General features: G+C 46.6%; 1 protein-coding gene across 2 annotated transcripts in view; it reads left to right on the top strand.

The window, feature by feature from the left end:
• Window positions 1-23,637, top strand: part of SYNJ2 (synaptojanin 2) — a 468,795-nt gene that overhangs the window by 276,433 nt on the left and 168,725 nt on the right. For both annotated transcript variants that reach the window (XM_063917654.1, XM_063917655.1), the window contains exons 9-10: window positions 9,835-9,916; window positions 11,472-11,624. In XM_063917654.1, the coding sequence (XP_063773724.1) occupies window positions 9,835-9,916; window positions 11,472-11,624 (235 nt within the window). The remainder of the gene's footprint in view (window positions 1-9,834; window positions 9,917-11,471; window positions 11,625-23,637) is intronic.

The following is a 23,637-nucleotide window of genomic DNA, read 5'->3' as shown; positions in this document are numbered from 1 at the left end:
TGCGTTTGACGGCATGGCGGTTGAACGCCGGATCCTGATGGAAAAGGGCATTCCGGATGAAGTCATTCCTACGCTGATAAAAGCTAGGAAAGATGTGACAGCAAAGCATTATCACCGCATATGGCGAATATATGTTGCTTAGTGTGAGGCTATGAAGGCCCCCACAGAAGAATTTCAGCTGGGTCGATTTCTGCGCTTCCTACAGTCAGGAGTGACTATGGGCCTAAAATTGGGATCCATTAAAGTCCAGATTTCGGCCCTGTCTATTTTCTTTCAAAAAGAACTGGCTTCACTGCCTGAAGTTCAGACGTTTGTTAAGGGAGTGCTGTATATTCAGCCCCCTTTTGTGCCCCCAGTGGCACCTTGGGATCTCAACGTTGTGTTGGATTTCCTAAAATCACATTGGTTTGAGCCACTTCAGACCGTGGAATTAAAATATCTCACGTGGAAAGTGGTCATGCTTTTGGCCTTGGCTTCGGCTAGGCAGGTGTCAGAATTGGCGGCTTTGTCCTGTAAAAGCCCCTATCTGATTTTCCATATGGACAGAGCAGAATTGAGGACGCGTCTCCAATTCCTCCCTAAGGTGGTATCAGCGTTTCATTTGAACCAACCTATTGTGGTGCCTGCGGCTACTCGGGACTTGGAGGCCTCCAAGTTGCTGGACGTAGTCCGGGCCCTGAAAATATATGTTTCCAGGACGGCTAGAGTCAGAAAGACTGACTCGCTGTTTATCCTGCATGCACCCAACAAGCTGGGTGCTCCTGCTTCTAAGCAGACTATTGCTCGCTGGATCTGCTCCACGATTCAACTTGCACATTCTGCGGCTGGACTGCCGCATCCTAAATCAGTCAAAGCCCATTCCACGAGGAAGGTGGGCTCTTCTTGGGCGGCTGCCCGAGGGGTCTCGGCTTTACAACTTTGCCGAGCTGCTACCTGCCGAGCTGCAAAATTCTACAAGTTTGATACCCTGGCTGAGGAGGACCTTGAGTTTGCTCATTCGGTGCTGCAGAGTCATCCGCACTCTTCCGCCCGTTTGGGAGCTTTGGTATAATCCCCATGGTCCTTACGGAGTTCCCAGCATCCACTAGGACGTCAGAGAAAATAAGAATTTACTCACCGGTAATTCTATTTCTCGTAGTCCGTAGTGGATGCTGGGCGCCCATCCCAAGTGCAGATTGTCTGCAATACTTGTATATAGTTATTGCCTAACTAAAGGGTTATTGTTATGAGCCATCTGTTCGCGGGGCTCAGTTATTATTCATACTGTTAACTGGGTATAGTATCACGAGTTGTACGGTGTGATTGGTGTGGCTGGTATGAGTCTTACCCGGGATTCCAAATCCTTTCCTTATTGTGTCAGCTCTTCCGGGCACAGTTTCCCTAACTGAGGTCTGGAGGAGGGGCATAGAGGGAGGAGCCAGTGCACATCAGTAGTCCTAATTCTTTCTTAGAGTGCCCAGTCTCCTGCGGAGCCCGTCTATTCCCCATGGTCCTTACGGAGTTCCCAGCATCCACTACGGACTACGAGAAATAGAATTACCGGTGAGTAAATTCTTATTTTTTTTACCCCTGTTAAGGCTTAGGGGGTAACAGGGGAGGGGCGGAATAGGACAGGGCAGAGGCGGTGGCTGACAGGGAGATGCATAAGTTGGCAGGGAGAGGCAGAAAGTGGCATTAGATGACTAGTGAGAGGTAGTGGGTGTTTAATGTGTGTTCCCAGGGGCTTAACTAGAACTTTGTGGGCCCATAGCAGAAGTTTGAAAGGACCCACATTGTACAGAGAGGGGAGGTACAGGGTGACACACACACACGGGCAGAATGTGACACACACGGGTAGAGTGGAGGTACAAGGTGTCACAAACACACACACACAGGGGTAGGGAGGTACAGGGCACACACACAGGTAGGGGGATACACTGTGTTATAAATGGGGGTACAGGGTGTCACACACACACACACAGGGGAGGTACAGTGTGTTAAATATGGGGGGTAGTGGGGTACAGGATGTCATACACATGTGTATGGGAAGTACAGGTTGTGTCACACACACACACACACACACACACACACACACACACTGTGGTAGAGGGTTACAGGGTGTCACACACACAGGAGTAGAGGGGTACAGGGCGTCACACACACGGTAGAGGGGTACAGGGTTTCATACAGACACTGTGGTAGAGGGGTACATAGTGTCACACACACCCAGGAGTAGAGGGGTACAGGGTGTCACACACAGGGGTAGAGGGGTACGGGGCTCCCTAGGCACTCACAGTTCTGTGCTCCAATCAACCTCAGGTGGGAGTCAGGTACAGGCCCTCATGACTCTCCTCAGGACCAAAGCTGTCTCCTCTTTGGGACCAGGGGTAACTGTGCAGAGCAGGGCCATTTGTATTGGGGGACATGCAGTGTGACTGGGAGCAGGGAATGCGGGCCCTGGGAGCAGTCTGGTCCCCATAACTACTGCATTCCTTGCCACTCTGTGTTCCCCCTCCACAGAAAAGTTGCATGCTGACCACTGTCTGCGGCCAGTGTTCCCCATGCTGCTGCTGCTTCTTATCCCTTATAGCATGGGTCACCACAGTATGGCTAGATATAGTGGCACAGGTACTGGGTGACATGGGAGCAGGCTTAGTGTGGGACAGAAGAACAAAGGAACACTGAGAGGAGCGCAGACTCCACCCTACCATGTCTCCTCGCCTGCAGCTGTGGATTAGGGCCCGCACAGATAGAAAGCTTAGCACCTGCAGCAGGAACTATCCTGCAGGGTCAGTGTCACTGGGGATGGCGCTGCCATGACCCGGGATCCCCGAGGTCTCCTATAGCACACCACAGGTATTCTGTGTATACATGCACTACGTTATCACAGCACCATAGAGTCAGTGGGTACAACTGCTTGTAAGAGAGCACCTATACCTCTAATGGCCCCAGTACCATAGAGACAGCTGCACAAGATGGAAGAGCCTTCTCAATGACTACTATAGAATAGAGACTGCACTGTTGGAGGCGTGCTGTGACATCCCCTGACGACGGAGCAGGCAAGGATAAGCTGTGGATTCGGTGCAGGGAAAGCTACCTGCACCTACTGTAGCTATGTCCTTGAGTGCGACCCACAGTTTGAGAACCGCTGGTCTATATAACTAGATACTGTACGTTCTGCCCTACTATGTAAGTCAGTGCTTCTTGTTCTACCCTACTACTGTATGTAACTATGTATGTGCTACTGTATTTGTTCTGTCTTGCCATATTAATCAATGCTGTTCATTCTACCATTCTATTATAACGCAATGCTGTCCAGTCTACTTTACTATGTACAGTAGGTCAATGCTATTCGTTCTGCCGGTCTGTATACAGATATGTTCTCTTACATCTTTGCTGCAGTCATGTCAAACTCTGTTGGCACACCAGGTCATGTGAGAGTTTTCTAACGTCTGGTGTATTTTTTTGCTTCTTTTTTCTCCAAAAATGCGTCTTTGTTCGCTATGCAATGTGATTAGGATGCACCCTCGTCCTAGTCACATTGCATTAAGACTGTGCTGCCTAATTTGATATGACACTTGTATACCTGTGACCGACATAGGGGTCTATTCATGAAGCAGTGATAAGTGTGGAGAAGTGAACCATTGGAGAAGTTACCCATGGCAACCAATCAGCATTGAAGTAACATTTATAATTTGCATACTACACAATTGTACGGCGCATCTGATTGGTTGCCATGGGCAGCTCTTTCGCTCACTTCTCCACTCTTTTTACTGCTTCATGGATAGACCCCTGAGTCTCTGAATTGGTATAATAAGTGCTACAATGTTAATAAATGTTAAATTAATCATCACAGTGTCCTAGAGGCATCGCGTTGTGACTAAAACACTTTTTCGGCAAAAATAAAAAATGCCTGATGCTAGCAGAATTGCACGGGACCCGGCAACTCACTCACGTCAGGCAAATGGCGTAATGGAGACTAAATGTATGAGTTCACATCTGTAGCATCACCTGAGGAACACCACCTACACTCTGGCTTTTTCCTTATTATCGGGTGGGTTCGGTTCTCAGAGAACCTAACCCACTCGAACTTACCAAATCTGAGTGGACCCGTGCCGGTACGCTGATCACCCCACCATATTCGGATCCTGCAATGAGGAAAAACGTAATCTTCCCACTGTCAGGTCACGCAGGTTTTGGATTCAGGCTGCAATTTCAAAGTCCTATTGAAATCAATGTGCTGACCACCTGGAGGCTGCTGCAGCCACAATCCATGGCGCACACATGGCAGACACTGGGAGAGCACTGCATACACTGACTTCAGCGCCTGGACTATCATCCTCCTCACAGACACCACCAATTACCACTGTGGGTCCACCTGTGTTGAACTGTTACTTTGCTACAGCTCGTATGTCTACCCACAATGTATCCAACCCACACTGTAACCGACCTGTACTGTATCCAACCAACACTGTGACCGCAACTGTATCTGACCTACTTGTATCCAACCCGCATTGTGACATGTACTGTATCCAACTCACACTGTAACCGACCTGTACTGTATCCAACCAACACTGTGACCGCAACTGTATCTGACCTACTTGTATCCAACCCGCATTGTGACATGTACTGTATCCAACTCACACTGTAACCGACCTGTACTGTATCCAACCAACACTGTGACCGCAACTGTATCTGACCTACTTGTATCCAACCCGCATTGTGACATGTACTGTATCCAACTCACACTGTAACCGACCTGTACTGTATCCAACCAACACTGTGACCGCAACTGTATCTGACCTACTTGTATCCAACCCGCATTGTGACATGTACTGTATCCAACTCACACTGTAACCGACCTGTACTGTATCCAACCAACACTGTGACCGCAACTGTATCTGACCTACTTGTATCCAACCCGCATTGTGACATGTACTGTATCCAACTCACACTGTAACCGACCTGTACTGTATCCAACCAACACTGTGACCGCAACTGTATCTGACCTACTTGTATCCAACCCGCATTGTGACATGTACTGTATCCAACTCACACTGTAACCGACCTGTACTGTATCCAACCAACACTGTGACCGCAACTGTATCTGACCTACTTGTATCCAACCCGCATTGTGACATGTACTGTATCCAACTCACACTGTAACCGACCTGTACTGTATCCAACCAACACTGTGACCACAACTGTATCTGACCTACTTGTATCCAACCCGCATTGTGACATGTACTGTATCCAACTCACACTGTAACCGACCTGTACTGTATCCAACCAACACTGTGACCGCAACTGTATCTGACCTACTTGTATCCAACCCGCATTGTGACATGTACTGTATCCAACTCACACTGTAACCGACCTGTACTGTATCCAACCAACACTGTGACCGCAACTGTATCTGACCTACTTGTATCCAACCCGCATTGTGACATGTACTGTATCCAACTCACACTGTAACCGACCTGTACTGTATCCAACCAACACTGTGACCGCAACTGTATCTGACCTACTTGTATCCAACCCGCATTGTGACATGTACTGTATCCAACTCACACTGTAACCGACCTGTACTGTATCCAACCAACACTGTGACCGCAACTGTATCTGACCTACTTGTATCCAACCCGCATTGTGACATGTACTGTATCCAACTCACACTGTAACCGACCTGTACTGTATCCAACCAACACTGTGACCGCAACTGTATCTGACCTACTTGTATCCAACCCGCATTGTGACATGTACTGTATCCAACTCACACTGTAACCGACCTGTACTGTATCCAACCAACACTGTGACCACAACTGTATCTGACCTACTTGTATCCAACCCGCATTGTGACATGTACTGTATCCAACTCACACTGTAACCGACCTGTACTGTATCCAACCAACACTGTGACCGCAACTGTATCTGACCTACTTGTATCCAACCCGCATTGTGACATGTACTGTATCCAACTCACACTGTAACCGACCTGTACTGTATCCAACCAACACTGTGACCGCAACTGTATCTGACCTACTTGTATCCAACCCGCATTGTGACATGTACTGTATCCAACTCACACTGTAACCGACCTGTACTGTATCCAACCAACACTGTGACCGCAACTGTATCTGACCTACTTGTATCCAACCCGCATTGTGACATGTACTGTATCCAACTCACACTGTAACCGACCTGTACTGTATCCAACCAACACTGTGACCGCAACTGTATCTGACCTACTTGTATCCAACCCGCATTGTGACATGTACTGTATCCAATACACACTGTAACCCGCACTAATATGACTTGCAATGTATGCAACTTTTACTGTATCCAACTTGCACTGTAACCAGCATTTTATCCGACCCACACTGTAGCTAATCCACACTGTAACCTGTTAAGTATTTAACTGTGTCTCCCAAAATATTCTGCACTGCACCCCGCACTGTGCCCCGCAGGTGCGGAATGCTGATTTTATGGTTGGGAACATTTTTGGGAGCAGCTCAACGAAAATTGATTGGTGCATTACATGGACACAGAGTGCCAGTCATCAGTGGCCCAGGGCCCCCATGAGGGAGTTACAGATTGGACACTGATTATAGACATTTGCCAAAACACATGAGGGTGGTTTTGGCAAAACCAAAACACGAAGTTAATACAAAACCAAAACACGAGGGTCTGCACACATCTCTAGTAAGAAGATCTGCTTTATTATTTATTAAGAGTTAAATTGAAAATTAAGGCAAGTAGTCCAAGTCCATAAATAACTGCCACGTAGTGTACTAAAACAGTTTTATTGTATTTCTGTAAAGCAAACAAATAAAATGGTAATTAGATAGAATTCAATTATTTATTTACAGGTGAAACTCAGAAAATGAGAATATCGTGCAAAAGTTCATTTATTTCAGTAATTCAACTTAAAAGGTGAAACTAATATATTATATTTATTTCCCTATAGAGCATGCGAGCAGGGCCTTCCTACCTCTGTGTCTGTCTGTTTTTACCCAGTTTTGTTCTATTACTGTTGTTCTAATTGTAAAGCGCAACGGAATATGCTGCGCTATATAAGAAACTGTTAATAAATAAATAAATAAATATAGACTCATTACATGCAAAGTGAGATATTTCATGCCGTTATTTGTTATAAGCTTGATGATTGTGGCTTACAGCTTCAGAAAATCCAAAATCTCAGAAAATTAGACTATTACATAAAATAAAATAAAAAAAGGATTTTAAATACAGAAATGTCGGCCCTCTGAAAAATATAATCATGCATATGTACTCAGAGCTTGGTTTGGGCCCCTTTAGCATGAATGCCTCAATTCGGCATGGCATGGATTCTATAATACAAAAGATGTGCTGCGCTCAGCCTAGTGTGTGAGGATTGTGGTGCTTGTTACCAATAAAACTGATCTAAATTCATAAATTGTATACTTTACTAAATGAGCATAAACAAAGTATTGGATGTAATATTATGCAGAAAAGCAAAAAAATCATGTATCACTGCTGTGTTCAGCCTAATGCTACAAATGAGAATAATACCAATTAATATAAATGTATACTTTACTCAGTAAATATAATCAAATATGAAAACACAAATTTTGGATATAGTATTGAACAAGTACATGATGAAGGTGAATTATGTAAAGGGAACAGAGATATGAGCTACGATGGTGGAAGAAAGAAGAAAAGGGAAGAATGAATGAAAAATGTTTTAGAGGAAGTATATTCTTGTGTACTTTGAAACAGGATGAGGAATGTGATCCCTTTGATTGAACAGTACAAACAATTTAGGTGTATGGTGATAAACAGTCCCGGATTGCTTGGTACTTGATGCTGTCTCTCTATATTGCTCTCTGCACACTAAATCAAGATGCTGTTAAATGAAGCAAATTGTCTCCATGGAATAAATTAAAGTCAGTGGGTAAGTGGCGGCGTCCCGCTCACTCACTTAGGTATCTGGTTCTTGCCGCGTCTTACTGAATCGGTTTAACCTGCCCCCGGGTTCCTCTGCGCTCCGGACTCGCCGTCCTCCGCTCCGGGGCCGCCGCCCACGAGGTTGTCCACCACGTGAGCCTCCGCTGAGACACGGACCCAGGTGTGGACGGGTGTAGTCAGGGAAGAGTAGTTGGTACGGTTTGGCTTGTTCAGCCTAGCCAGACCAATTCCTCTCCACTACGGAGACTGACCTAGGCGGCCACGGGGACTCGATCTCTCCTCTCCGCTGCGCTGCGCTGCTGCTGCTGTGTTTCTGGGTTGGTCCATGCACGGATCATGGTTTTGTCTGTTGCTGCGGTCTCTCTCTCTCTCTCTCTCTCTCTCTCTCTCTCTCTTTCTCCAACGCGTTTCAACCAATTACTGGTCGTCTTCTGGGAGTTGTGGGTAGTGTGGTTCCTTAGTGTTCAGTACTTAGTGTACAGAGCTGTTCTTTAATTAATTAATTAATTCATTGGTGTGTCAACCTGAATAATTACTATCATGCAATTCTGGATTCAATCATGGATTCTATCAGCCTGTGGCACTGCTGAGGTGTTATGGAAGACCAGGGTGCTTCAATAGCGGCCTTCAGCTCTTCTACATTGTTCGGTCTCATGTCTCTCATCTTTCTCCTAGCAATGCCCCATAGATTCTCTATGAAGTTCAGGTCAGCCAAGTTTGCTGGCCAATCCAGCACAGTAATCCCACGGTCATTGAACCAGATTTTGGTACTTTGGCAGTGTGGGCAGGTGCCAAGCCCTGCTGGAAAATTAAGTCAGCATCTCCAATGTCATACAGGCTGATAGAATCCATGCCACGCCGCATTAAGACAGTAATTTATGCAAAAGGGGCCCAAACCAAGTACATATGCATGAGTATACTTTTCAGAGGGCCGTCATTTCTGTATTTAAAATCCTTTTTTTATTGATTTTATGTAATAGTCTAATTTTCTGAGATTTTGGATTTGGGGTTTTTTAAGCTGTAAACCACAATCATCAAAATTATAACAAATAAAGGCTTGAAATATCTCACATGAGTCTATATATTTGTTTCACCTTTTAAGTTGTATTACTGAAATAAATGAACTTTTGCACGATATTCTCATTGTCTGAGTTTCACCTGTATAATAGCACCTTTCTCCAAAAGGACTTTAAAAAATTTCAAAAGGTGAGGCAGCCATCTTGGGCAAACTGAATTGCAATTCTAGGTAATTTACATCTTCTGATGGAGATTACAGGCTAAATTCCCTAATATACAGTACATGCACTAGTATACATTTCTATCAGAAGCCAGTTCCCTACCTACAAGTTTTTGTTCTTGCCAATCATCCCACATCAATAAACACAATTTTTATATAAATGTATTCTAGTAGACACTTTTAATTAAGTGTCAATGCCAAGATTTTGCTAATACGATATATCAATTGGCGTATCTGGAATCGGTGTAGTGTACACAGGAATCTGAGTCCAGGGAGGCCTACGCTGCACATCCTGCACTCATAATTATACTTACCCCTCCAGGGTGCCGCATTGGCCGGCCCTGCAGAGCAGCAGAAAATCACAGGAAAATTGTGTGGCGGACATTTTCCAGGCGATTTGCACATGCGCAGTGGAGAAGTCACTGGGAACGTGACATGGTTGCCATGTTCCCAGAGACCAAAGCCAGAGTCTACTTTACCACAGGCGAGGAGGAGGCACGCAGCCTGCACACAGGTCCCTTCATGTAATAATTCCTCTGGGTATATGCGTAAGATTAATAGACTTACAGCTTTACATAGTGGCATAACATGCTGCAGCAAACAAGATAAAATAGTTATAGAGCACGCATACAGTGCATATTGAGTATATTGTGTCTCTTTCTTCTAAAAAGTTTACAGAAGGGAACCTTTCGGGTCAATTGTCTGGACTGCTTACATCGCACAAACAGTGTTCAAGCCTACATAGCACTTGAGGTAGGTTTCTTAGCTATTAAGACACTGTTGTAATTCCTCCTTTTATCTAGATGTAACATAATTCTAGTAATTTATATACAATATTAAGTAGGAAGAGAATCTGGGGAATCTACAAATTAAATAGTTGAACTGTTTTAAAGCCTTTGTTGTATCACTTGTTCTACACTATGGGGTATATTCAATTAAAGTCGGATCCATTCTGACATGTATTTGTTGGAATGGATCCGACAACCCCTATTCAATCCCATCTTAATTCGACTTTTTCAAGTCGAATTGAGATGGGACGCAGAGGAGGAGAAGGGGGGCGAGCCGCGGGGAGACCAGCGGGGGGACAGCCGGCGGGCATAAAGGGGAGATCAGCACTACAGTAGCGCTGCAGCAGGATGTCACTCAGCCGCCCGACCTCACGGCAGCTTGGAGCCGGGTGGAAGCTGCCGTGAGGTGGGGCGGCTGAGTGACATCCTGCTGTAGCGCTGATCTCCCCCTTATGCCCGCCGGCTGTCCCTCCGTCTCCCTGCGCCCCCCCTCTCCCCCTCTGGGTCCGCATCCCAGTCCGACATCTTTTGATGTCGGACTGAGATGGTCGAAAAGGGGGACAAAACCTGTCGGTTTTGGTCCCGTTTTCGACACAAGCACGTGGATCGGCAGCTATTCCGCCGATCCACGTGCTTTTCGACAAGTTAGGGATATAGTAAATAGGTTAAATCGGGATTCGACCTTAAAAAGTCGAAAACTGCCGTCTTTTTCGACAGACTGCAGTTTTCGACTTCAATTGAATATACCCCTAAGTCTCCTTTGTGGGGAGGGTTCTGGAATTTGTGGAATTGTATTCAATTGTACTTTTGTGAGTTAAGTAAAGAGCATGATATGGAATTTACCAACAATGGGGGTAATTCAGAGTTGATCGCAGAAGCAAATTTGTTAGCAGTTGGGCAAAACCATGTGCACTGTAGGTGTGGCAGATATAACATTTTCAGAGAGAGTTAGATTTGGGTGGGTTATTTTGTTTCTGTGCAGGGTAAATACTAGCTGCTTTATGTTTACACTGCAATTTAGATTTCAGTTTGAACACACCCCACCCAAATCTAACTCTCTCTGCACATGTTATATCTGCCCCTCCCTGAAGTGCACATGGTTTTGCCCAACTGCTAACAAATTTGCTGCTGTGATCAACTCTGAATTACCCCCAATATCAATAAAGATCATTTGCTTTTGTGTGATTCATCTATTAAGCTAAAAGTGTATATACAGGGTGATTCAAAAGTCACAGTACACCCTTTTGTTTAAAAAACTGTGCAGGAAATGGGAAAACTGAATACTCCAGTAAGGTATGGGTGAGGTGGGCTATCTTTTAGGGTATGTACCGAACATGGACGCCACCTTGAATCTAAGTCAGTTTTCCCACTTTCTGCACAGTTTTTTAAACAAAAGGGTGTACTGCGACTTTTGAATCACCCTGTAATATAATTCTGTACTTGAAATTAGTAAATAAGTTTGAAATCAGCTAAATTATTAACTTGGGAGGTTCTTGTCTAATTGACTTTTTTGTATTTAGATTCTGCGAACCCAACTCGAGAGCCTTGGATTGGTTGATATGAAATCTGTGGTAGATCGTTTTGATGAGTCTTACAGGTCCATGTGGTCTGTAAATGGGCATAATCTGAGCATGATATTTACAGGAAGCAGGGCCCTGGAAGGTAAAGCTAAGGTATGTATAAAAAATAAAGTGATAATACATACAATTTTATTTACACTGTCTTGACACATATTAAAATATGCTTTGTGGAATGAACAATAACTATTATAGTATATAAGTGGCTTTACTAATTCCAAGAAAATATTTCCCACACCATAACACCACCGCCACCAGCCTCAGCCATTGTCACAAGGTAACATTCTGACCTTACCATCTGCATGTCAGAGCAGGTGAGGTTTTTAAAATTATGTTTTTAGTGAATCTGTATTTTTATTTATTATCAGTTTCTTATATAGTGCAGCATATTCCGTTGCGCTTTACAATTGGGGCAACAGTAATAGAACAAAACTGGGTAATAACAGACAGACCTAGAGGTAGGAGGGCCCTGCTCACAAGGGAAATCTATAGGGAAATAGGCATTGATACACAAGGATAGGTGCTACCTATTGCATAATGGTCCAGCCAGATTGAATAGGTTCTTAATGGGCTGTATGTTATGATCACCCAACAATGTTGGCCAAGGGTCAGGAGGATGTGAATGTGAAGAAAGAGAGAATATGTGAGGTTATGTGTGGACTGTACACAGAGGATGTAATTAGATAGGAGATATTGAAGGTTATGTGGGTTAGTCTGGAATTTGATAAGCTTGCCTGAATAGGTGAGTTTTCAGGGAACGCTTGAAGGTTTGAAGTCTAGAGGTGAGTCTTATTGTGCGTGGAAGGGCATTCCACAGAGTGGGAGTAGCCCAGAAAAAGTCCTGTAATTTTGAGTGTGAGCAAGCGTGTGGATGAGAGACGCAGATCTTGTGCAGAGCGGAGAGGTCGGGTAGGGAGATATTTTGAGATGAGTGAAGAGATGTATGTAGGCACAGTTTGGTTAATAGCCTTGTATGTAAGTAAAAGTATTTTATATTGAATATGACTGACAGATTGGATCTGCAGACGATGAACGTCTAGCAAGGAAAATCAGTCTTGCAGCTGTATTGAGAATGGATTGTAGTGGTGATAGTCTATTTTTGGGAAGACCACTAAGGAGACTATTCCCTGTACCCACTGTAGTTAATTGTAGTTATCATTCTTAGCTGACAGAAGTGAAACTTTGTGTGTGTTTTTTTTTTTTATTACTGTAACCCATCCATTTTAAGGTTTGACTTGCTGTGTCTCAGAGATGCTCTACTACATACAATTGTTGTTGTATGGTCATTTGATTTACTGTTGCCTTTTCATCACCTTTAAGCAGTCCGACCATTATCCTCTGGCTTCTCATACAGGTTGAGTCTCCCTTATCCAAAATGCTTGGGACCAGAGGTATTTTGGATATGGGATTTTTCCGTATTTTGGAATAATTGCATACCATAATGAGATATCATGGTGATGGGACCTAAATCTAAGCACAGAATGCATTTATGTTACATATACACCTTATACACACAGCCTGAAGGTCATTTTAGCCAATATTTTTTATAACTTTGTGCATTAAACAAAGTGTGTCTACATTCACACAATTCATTTATGTTTCATATACACCTTATACACACAGCCTGAAGGTCATTTAATACAATATTTTTAATAACTTTGTGTATTAAACAAAGTTTGTGTACATTGAACCATCAAAAAACAAAGGTTTCACTATCTCACTCTCACTCAAAAAAGTCTGTATTTCGGAATATTACGTATTTCGGAATATTTGGATATGGGATACTCAACCTGTATTAACAAGGTGTTTTTGTCCACAGAACGGCTGCTCACTGGATGTTTTTTATTTTACACACTATTCTCTCTAAACTCCATAGATGGTTGTCGGTGAAATTCCTTAAAGATTAGTAGTTTCTCAGATAATCAAACCACCCAATCTAACCAGGGGCGTCACTATGCTTTATGACACCTGGTGCAGTGTAAACACCCCACCCCCGCATTGACAAAAAAGGGGCATGGCCTTGCTACACCCGTTTTTATCACTCTGGTGGTCCCAGATATGCTGGGCTGTGCCCGGAGATTATCTGTCTGCACTGCTGGCTCCTACACTGTGACAGGAACATAGAATTTTACAGCAGATAAGAACCACTTGGCCCATTTAGTCTGCCTCTTTTTTACCATATGTTTAGCGCAAACATTATTTTATCCTTAGTTAGGATCTAAGTGCTGCATATAACAGGAGCTGAGTGTAGCACATAATGTTATGTTATGTAACGTAATGTTCCAGTGTAGCACCCGGCTCCTGTCACTAAGGAGGAGCTGGCATTTTGGCATCACCTCTCCGCACGGTGACATCCAGGTCCGGCCTGCACCTCCCTTGTGATGCTACTGCATCTGACATCAACAATCATTTCATAATCAAAAACTTAGGACCTGTTTCATCAACAGGACAGTGCCTCCTTCTTGCTTGAATTTTGCGAAAAACCCTAGGTAGACTGGAGGGAAGAGGTACACCAGACGGAAGGTCCACTTCACTGCTAGGGTGTTCACGAAAGCTGCTTAGGGATCTCTTGTCCTGGACTCTTACACGGGAACTTGTGGTTTTGTCGTGAGGTCATGAGGTCCACGTCCAGCTGGCCCCATTAGTCCACCAGAATCTAGAAGATCTCTGGGTGTAGAGCCCACTCTTCGGCATGCATGTCGTGACGGGGGAGGAAGTCCACTTCCTAGATGAGGATCTCAGGGATGAACACCGCCGATACGGCCAGGAGGTGGTGTTTGGCTCATCAGAGAATGTGAGACACTTCCTGCATTGCCAACAGACTGTGAGTGCCTCCCTGATGGTTAAGGTAGGCCACCGCAGTGGCGTTGTCAGACTTGACCTGGACTGGTCTTCCTTGGAGAATATTCCGTGCCAGAGTGAGTGCTCTGTAGATAGCTTGACGCTCCAGGACATTGATTAGGAAGTACTGTCAGTGGGAGTCTGACGGCCCTCAAAGGAGTGTTGGCCGGTCACTGCCCCACATCCGCGGAGACTGACACCTGTGTTAAGGAGTACCCAATCCAGGATCCAGAAGGGTCGAACCTTGTGCAAGTGAGACATCCATAGCCACCAATAAAGAGACAGTCGAACTTCCAAAGAGAGGACCATCATTTGGTACCCGATCCGATGGTGCTGTGTGTTCCATCTGGACAGGATCAGGTGTTGCAGTAGTCCACCATGCCAAAGGTGGAGACCATGGACACCAATACCTGCATGGCTGAGTGTATTGATACTTGGCAACTGCGAAGCAACTTCCGCACACGTTGTAATACAGAAATCTTGTCTGCTGCAAAGAAAAGTCATTGTACCTGAGAATCCAGGAGATCTCCCAGATGAAACATCCCTTGAGTAGGTGTAAGGGATGACTTTTTCCTGTTGCTTAGCCAGCCCTCTGTTTGCAGGAAGGCAATAGTCAGCTGAAGATGGCGGTGAAGGACCAGCAGGTCATCCAGGTTTGGTTTTATTCTGACCTTCTGACGGCGAAGCTTGGTCGTCATCATAGGCATGATTTTGGTATAGACCCTGGGAGCAGTAGAAAGACCAAAAGGCAGAGCCCAAAATTGAAAGTGGGAGAGGCACATGTAGGTAAGCATCCTGAATGTCTGGAGACACCATAAAGTCTCCATGCTCCATAGCTAGGACAATAGAGCGGAGGGTTTCTATGCACTCTGATACACTTGTGTGGATGAGACCCATTGGGTTTCTGAACCAAGACCAGGGAATAGTAAAAACCCATCCCTCGCTGTGACAAAGGGACCGGGATTACTACCCGAGTGCAGCAAAAGCTGAATGACTTTCTGGAGGGCAAAAGCTTTGCTAGAGTCTGATGGGGGGGCCTTTGTAAAAGAACTGCTGAGGAGGGTGTCTCCAGAATGAGCATAACCATGAGAGACCACTTCTTGCACCCAGGCATCTGTGGTGTTCTGACGCCAGAAATGTGCAAATTAAAGAAGTCCGCCTCCCACCCTGGGATCCACGAGGTGGAGGCCCGCCCTGTCAGGCTGAGGGTTTATCTTCAGACTTGGTAGCTGGATGTCTTGTATCCCATGCCTGCTTGTCCCTGGGCTTGGAAGTCTTTGTTGAAGCCAAGGGAAGGACTGTCCTTTAGCCTTGCCTTGGGGGCGAAAGGATCAAAAGGAAGATGTCAGAGACCCTCGGGTAGATGCTGAGGGCAGGAAAGTGGTCTTAGAAGCTGCCAGAGAAGCCACAATTTTGTCCAATGCTGCACCAAACAGGATTTCCGCAGTGTAAGGCAGTGATTCCATGGCTCTCCGTGTCAGCTTTCCATGAGCGTAGACAGATGATGCGTTTGGCTACCACTGAAGTAGCAGATGCCTTGAATGCCAGAAGTCCACTATTCAAAGCTGCTTAACCTAAGTAGGATGCTGCATACCATGCTTCACGCATGAGTTCAGTAAGCTGATCTGACTGAGGGAATTCAGCCTTAACTACCTTCTGGCGCTTAAAAAGCGGGGCTTTTGGTTGACAAGCGGGCTCCTCCTGTTCTAATTGACAGTCCTTACTAGCGTAGGTATATCCAGGAGACTCCTTTGCCTCTCCAGATGACTCCTCGGAATCTTGATGGCACAGCCTAGTGGCTTTAGTGGGTAAGAGTCTTTCACCCTGTAACATCTGTTGAAAAGAATTAGAGGCAGTAGCTAGGCTAACTATAGTACTGTGACAACCTTCACAAATACTGGTAGATGTGAAGTACAGTGAACCCCTATATACATGTATCTTAGAGTTATAGGAAACAAAGGGAAAGGTATAAGCTGACAATAGAAAAATCAGATCGCAGAGGTAGCACAAGTCACAGACAATGCAGAAAACAATTTATACAATATATATATAAAAATATGTTTAACTGCAGTGGGTACTAAATCAACTACACAGACCACAGTGGCTGGTAGGAATTAGCGCCGTATAACCTGGCTCCTAGGAGATGTATACAGGGAACCTGGACGCAGCATTCCCGGAGACCTGCAGCTGCTTGAAAAAATGGTCTCTGTGAGTCTATAAAGGGGAGGAGGGTGAGGGGGGAGCACCTCAGAGGCGGAAAGCCACTGTGGAAGCCTGCTCTGAACTGGGGAAGGGTCTGCTGGGAGAGATCTGTCCTTTCTATTGAAAGGCCGATATATAGCAGGTCCGTCGGCCACTGTGTACCGGCTATACACAGTGCACAGCTGATACACAGTGGCTGATGGACCTGCGATATACCGGCCAGTGTGTACGCACATTAAGTCTGTTTTACTCGGATTTAATTGGTTTTCAAAACGGCATCTTATTGGCTCACGGATGTCTCTTGTTTTGGATAGCCAATAAGATGCCGTTTTGAGAACCGAGTAAATCCGAGTAAAATCGGAACCCACTCATCTCTAGTATATAGGAAATATGACCCCCATGCTTATGATGTTACAGATGGAACCGCACTCATCTAGTGCCGCTCCATCGCGTACGTGCACTCCTGGCATGACTAGGCGATCCGTCCGCCTAGCCCCGCCGGGAGTGCACAGAGACACTTTCCCATACTAGTGAATGGGACGCGTGCGCGCCCAGGCATTAGCGTGGCTCCATCTGTACTTCAAATATTTTTCGATTTGATAAACTTTTACATATTTAGTTAGGTTGTTACTGCGCAGTGCATATGGGGGGTGATTCCGAGTTGTTCGCTCGCAAGCTGCTTTTAGCAGCATTGCACACGCTAAGCCGCCGCCTACTGGGAGTGAATCTTAGCTTATCAAAATTGCGAACGAAAGATTAGCAAAATAGCGAATAGACACTTCTTAGCAGTTTCTTAGTAGCTCCACACTTACTCGGCATCTGCGATCAGTTCAGTGCTTGTCGTTCCTGGTTTGACGTCACAAACACACCCAGCGTTCGCCCAGACACTCCTCCGTTTCTCCAGCCACTCCCGCGTTTTTCCCAGAAACGGCAGCGTTTTTTCACACACTCCCATAAAACGGCCAGTTTCCGCCCAGAAACACCCACTTCCTGTCAATCACATTACGATCACCAGAACGAAGAAAAAACCTCGTAATGCCGTGAGTAAAATACCAAACTTCTTAGCAAATTTACTTGGCGCAGTCGCAGTGCGAACATTACGCATGCGCAATAAGCGGAAAATCGCTGCGATGCGAAAAAAAATTACCGAGCGAACAACTCGGAATGATCACCATGGAGAGCAAATGACATGTTTAATTAAAGTAACTGTTTTATTTTTTACTTTATTAGTACAGGTATAAAATATCACAAGGAAAAGGTAAAATATCTGCCATATCATATACGGGGCAGTAGATTTCTGATGTGGCATTGGCTTTCTCAGATACAGTATGCCAACATCCAGTAATAAACGCAGAGTGATTCATACAAAGTTATTGTAACGTTCAAAAGGAATACAATACTGCAGTTTGTCATATACTGCAACCTATGAAAGTAATTTCTGCTGCAGGGTACACTGGGCTGCATAGGGAATAACATCGGGGTGTAGAGTAGGATCTTGATCTGAGGCACCAACAGGCTAAAAGCTTTGACTGTTCCCAGAATGCATAGCGCCGCCTCCTCTATAACCGCCTCCGTGCACAGGAGCTCAGTTTTGTAGTTGGTGCCTGCAGTGCAGGCATACAACAGGTGGGCTGCTCCAGCAGCCCTGAGTAGAGCTTTCTTAAAAGACTTCAAAGGCTGCAGCAGAGACACTGTGAGTGTTAGATGTCAGTCAGACATCTCCTGCTGCAGCTCCATCACCTCCCCCACCGGTGCTGTATACTCCCACGCCCTGGTTGCTGGGTACTTCGGTTTGCTTCAGTTACCATACACCAGGACGATATCTTTCCAACCAGCCAACTAGTTGGCTGGTTGGAAAGATAATCTGGCAGTGTGTGGGAGCAAACGATTATCAGCCGTTTGCTCCCACACGCTAAAAAACGGTCAGAAACGGTCTGACCAACTAGTTGGGAAAATCAAACCTGTTTGATTTTCCCAACCAATCGTTCAGGTGTAGGGGAAAACTTTCCCCCCAACTGAACGATAAGTAGGCGGACACTGGCTGCTAGTGTCCGCCTACTTTTGTCTCGGGCTGCAGAGGACCCTCTCTGACCAATCCCCCTCCGGCCACCTCACCGCCCCAGCCGCAGTGACCAGCCACCGCACAGCCACACTGCACCGTCCATCTCTGTCCCGCACCGCCAGCCTCCCGCACCGCAAATTAACCCCCCTCCGCCCGCCAGTCCCTTTCCTCCGCCGGCCGCCCCATCCATCCCGCCCAGTCTTTATTCCTCCGGCCACCTCACCCGCCCAGCTTCCTTCCCATCACAGCCGCCAGCCTCCCTCAGCCAGCGCACCGGCTCCCGCACCGATAATTCACCCCCCGCCCGCAACGGCTCCCGCACCGCTAATTCACCCGCCCGCCAGCCTCCCTCCGCCCGCACCGGCTCCCGCACCGCTAATTCACCCCCCCCCCCCCCCCCCGCCCGCCCGCCAGACACACACACACACACATATATACACACTGACACACACATATATATACACACACTGACACACATATGTACACTGATATACACACACATATATATATATACACTGACACATATGTACACTGATACACACATATGTACACTGATACACACATATATACAGTGTGATAGACACACATATATACACTGTGATAGACACGTACTGTATAGACACTGACACACTCATACACTGAGATACACACACATACTGACATATATACACACACACACACACACACACACACACACTGAGACACACCTATATACACTGACACACTCACATATACTGTCACACACATATATAACTGATACACACATATGTAAACTGTGATACACACACATATACACTTTGATACACATGTATGTACACTGTGACACACTCATATACACTGGTATACACACATACTGTCACACTCGCATACACTGACACACACACATATTCAATGGTGGGAACTGTCCGGTCAGCGGTGAGGGCACCCGCGGTCAGCGGTGAGGTCACCCGCGGTCAGCGGCTGACCGCAGGTAACCCCACCGCTGACCGGAAAGTTCCCACCATTGAAACTAATGGAGGGAGCTGTGCGATGCGCTTCTGTCACTTCAGACGCGCACAGAGCCAATCAAGTGAGTGCCACGGAGTGGCGCTTCCTGATTGGCTGAAGAGACACTTCTGTGACAGCTGTCACGGGGGTGTCTCTGCATTCGTGGAAAGGGATCCCATGTGTAAACATGGGACCCCTTTCAGTCCGTTTGGTCCGGGTGTTCGGTTTGTTGTTTTGCCAAGTACGTGGATTATAATCTGGACCCTGGATCAGGTGAGTATAATTATCTTTTATTTTCAGGTACCCGTGGATTCTACTTGGAGAAGAGGACCGACTGCTTCGTGTCAACATAGGTAAGTATGTGTGTGTCGACATGTGTGAAATAAAGTTTTACTGTCACGGTGTGTGTCTCCTGTTTTTATTTGGGTATTTTTTTTCCATTAGAACTACAGGTACCAGCGGGCCCGTTTTTCTCCCGCATGCTGGTACTTGTGGTTCTCCAAGTACCAGCTTGCGGGGGAGGCTTGCTGGGACTTGTAGTACTACTGAAAAAACAATATTCTTTCCATTTTCTCAAGGCTATCAGCCCCCCATCCGCAGCCTTTGGATGGGGGGGACAGCCTCGGGCTTCACCCCTGGCCCTTGGGTGGCTGGGGGGGGGGGGACCCCTTGATTGAAGGGGTCCCCACTCCCCCAGGGTACCCCGGCCAGGTGTGACTAGTTGGATATTTAATGCCACGGCCGCAGGGCACTGTATAAAAGTGACCCCCGGCTGTGGCATTATCTGTCCAGCTAGTGGTGCCCGATGCTGGTGTAAAAAATACGGGGGACCCCTACTCTTTGTCCCCCCGTATTTTTTGCACCAGCACCAGGTGCAGAGCCCGGTGCTGGTTTTAAAAATACGGGGGATCCCTTGTCCGTTTTTCCCCCGGATTTTTAGAACCAGGACCGGCTCGAAGAGCCCGAGGCTGGTTATGCTTTGGAGGGGGGACCCCACGCTATTTTTTTTCGGGTTTTTCCCATTCCATTTAAAAAAAAAATAATAATAATCTTTTTAAAAATATATAAATAATACTTGTGCCTCCAAAAAAGACAAACCAAGTACCTAATCCCTTCTAATATAAATAGATATGCTATTACCAAAAAAAAAAACACAAAAAAAAAACATGTTTTTAAAAATTTTTATTAGATTCCGCCAGCAAACTGTGGCGGATTGAAAATGACCGAAACCGAAAGCTGTCAGAGCAGGGTCACGTGTGTTCTTGATTTTTGAAAAGTCCTAGAGTGCCGCCTATCGTTTGTGATATGTTTGCTTTTTGAAGCTCAGGAGGGCACCAGGCAAGCTGTACATTTCACTACATTGGGAGTGCCGAATATCTACATCTGGTATATATATATATATTTTTTTTTTATTATTTTTTTTTTTTTTTTTTGCCTTGGCAGCCCAACCATGCTGGTATCCATAGTTCAGTATAAAAATAAGTAAATCTAATCAATGTATGGTGGTGAAAGAAAAGCCCAGTTTCACTGAAAAAAAGACACTTCTGCATGTTTTGAAATGAAAAAACAAAACAAAACTGAAGAACTGTAGGCAGGCACTGTCCGCCTACTTCGGTGACATCACAAGTTGGACAGAAGTTGGAAGGTTGGTTGGGCTGATGAAAAGTTGGTTAGATGTGTGGAGCACTGGTAAAAAGTTGGTGAGATGTGTGGGGCACTGTTTTAGTTGAACAGACAAGTTGGATGGTTGGAAGTTTGGAGTATTGGAGAAAAGTTGGTCTGATGTATGGCTAGCATAAGTCACACACAGGGCCGGCTCCAGGCATGTTCGAATAGAGCGGCCGCGCAGGGCGCCGCCATATTCGAACCTGGAGCCGGCCCTGTGCAGCAGAACGCTTGTGTGCCAGTACGCGCTGAGCGGCGCCGGTGTCTAACGTCAGATGCCGGCGCGCATAGTGCACACAACCGCTATGGAGGCTGCCCACCCGTCCGCCCACCCGGACTCGCACCCGCAGACAGCAGCACTCCTTCCCCTCCCAGCGCCGCAGGTATTGGGGGGGGGGGCATATCTACACTGTGGGGGCACGGCACTGTGGGGTCATATCTGCACTGTGGGGTCATGGCACTGTGGGGTCATATCTGCACTGTGGGGGCATGGCACTGTTGGGGGCATATCTACTGTGGGGGCATGGCACTGTTGGGGGCATATCTGTACTGTGGGGGCATGGCACTGTGGGGTCATATGTGCACTGTGGGGGCATTTATCTGGCACTGTTGGGGGCATATCTGCACTGTGGGGTCATATCTGCACTGTTGGGGGCATTTATCTGGCACTGTTGGGGTCATATCTGCACTGAGTGGGGTCATATCTGCACTGTGGGGGCATGGCACTGTGGGGTCATATCTGCACTGTGGGGGCATGGCACTGTTGGGGGCATATCTGTACTGTGGGGGCATGGCACTGTTGGGGGCATATCTGTACTGTGGGGGCATGGCACTGTGGGGGCATTTATCTGGCACTGTTTGGGGCATATCTGCACTGTGGGGTCATATCTGCACTGTGGGGGCATGGCACTGTGGGGTCATATCTGCACTGTGGGGGCATGGCACTGTGGGGTCATATCTGCACGGTGGGGGCATTTATCTGGCACTGTTGGGGGCATATCTGCACTGTGGGGTCATATCTGCACTGTTGGGGGCATTTATCTGGCACTGTTGGGGTCATATATGCACTGTGTGGGGTCATATCTGCACTGTGGGGGCATGGCACTGTGGGGTCATATCTGCACTGTGGGGGCATTTATATGGCACTGTTGGGGGCATATCTGCACTGTGGGGGTATGGCACTGTTGGGGGCATATCTGCACTGTGGGGGTATGGCACTGTGTGGGGTCATATCTGCACTGTGGGGGCATGGCACTGTGGGGTCATATCTGCACTGTGGGGGCATTTATCTGGCACTGTTGGGGGCATATCTGAACTGTGGGGGTATGGCACTGTGTGGGGTCATATCTGCACTGTGGAGGCATGGCACTGTGGGGTCATATCTGCACTGTGGGGGCATTTATCTGGCACTGTGGGGGGCATTTATCTGGCACTGGGGGCATTTTTCTGGCACTGTGGGGGCATTTATCTGGCACTGTGGGGGCATTTATCTGGCACTGTGGGGGCATATCTGCACTGTGGGGGCATTTATGTATCTGGCACTGTGGGGGTATTTATGTATCTTGCACTGTGGGAGCATATCTGGCACTGTGGGGGCATTTATGTATCTGGCACTGTGGGGGCATTTGTGTACCTGGCACTGTGGGGGCATTTATGTATCTAGCACTGTGGGGGCATTTTTTTATCTGGCATTGTGGTGGCAGTTCTGGCACTGTGTGGGCATTTCTGTATCTGGCACTGTGGGGACATTTCTGTATCTGGCACTGTGGGGGCATTTATGTATCTGGCACTGTAGGAGCATTTATGTATGTGGAACTGTGGGGACATATCTGGCACTGTGTGGCCATTTATGTATCTGGCACTGCTGGGGGGCATGTCATGTGTTGCTGGCACTGCTGGGGGGCATGTCATGTGTAGCTGGCACGGCTGGGGAGCATATAATGTAGTGTTCCCACTAGGCATCTGTGGCTAGGCAATGTGTCTAACGTGCTCTGCCTGGCGCAAAGTGTCTAACGCGCTCTGCCTGGCGCAAAGTGTCTAATGTGCTCTGCCTGGCGCAAAGTGTCTAATGTGCTCTGCCTGGCGCAAAGTGTATAGGAGGTTCTACCTGGTGCAATGTGTATTAACTGCACTACTGTGTGGTGTAATGCGAATTGCCACTATTATGTGGCCACACACCTTCCCCACGAAGCAACTGTCCATGCTTTCCCATATAGGTAGATGAGCACCAAGCATTACAGTATGTACATCATTTTGCCCTCCTAACTTAAAAATGTGCCCTCCCTGTGATCAGCACCCTGCCCTAAAAAGTAAACACTATCATGTGTAGCTGGCACTGCTGGGGGGCATATT

Source organism: Pseudophryne corroboree, chromosome 4, assembly GCF_028390025.1.
Source record: "Pseudophryne corroboree isolate aPseCor3 chromosome 4, aPseCor3.hap2, whole genome shotgun sequence".
In the NCBI taxonomy this organism is placed as follows: domain Eukaryota; kingdom Metazoa; phylum Chordata; class Amphibia; order Anura; family Myobatrachidae; genus Pseudophryne; species Pseudophryne corroboree.
Note: the sequence above shows the minus strand (reverse complement) of the source record. Positions and strands in the feature narration are given on the sequence as shown.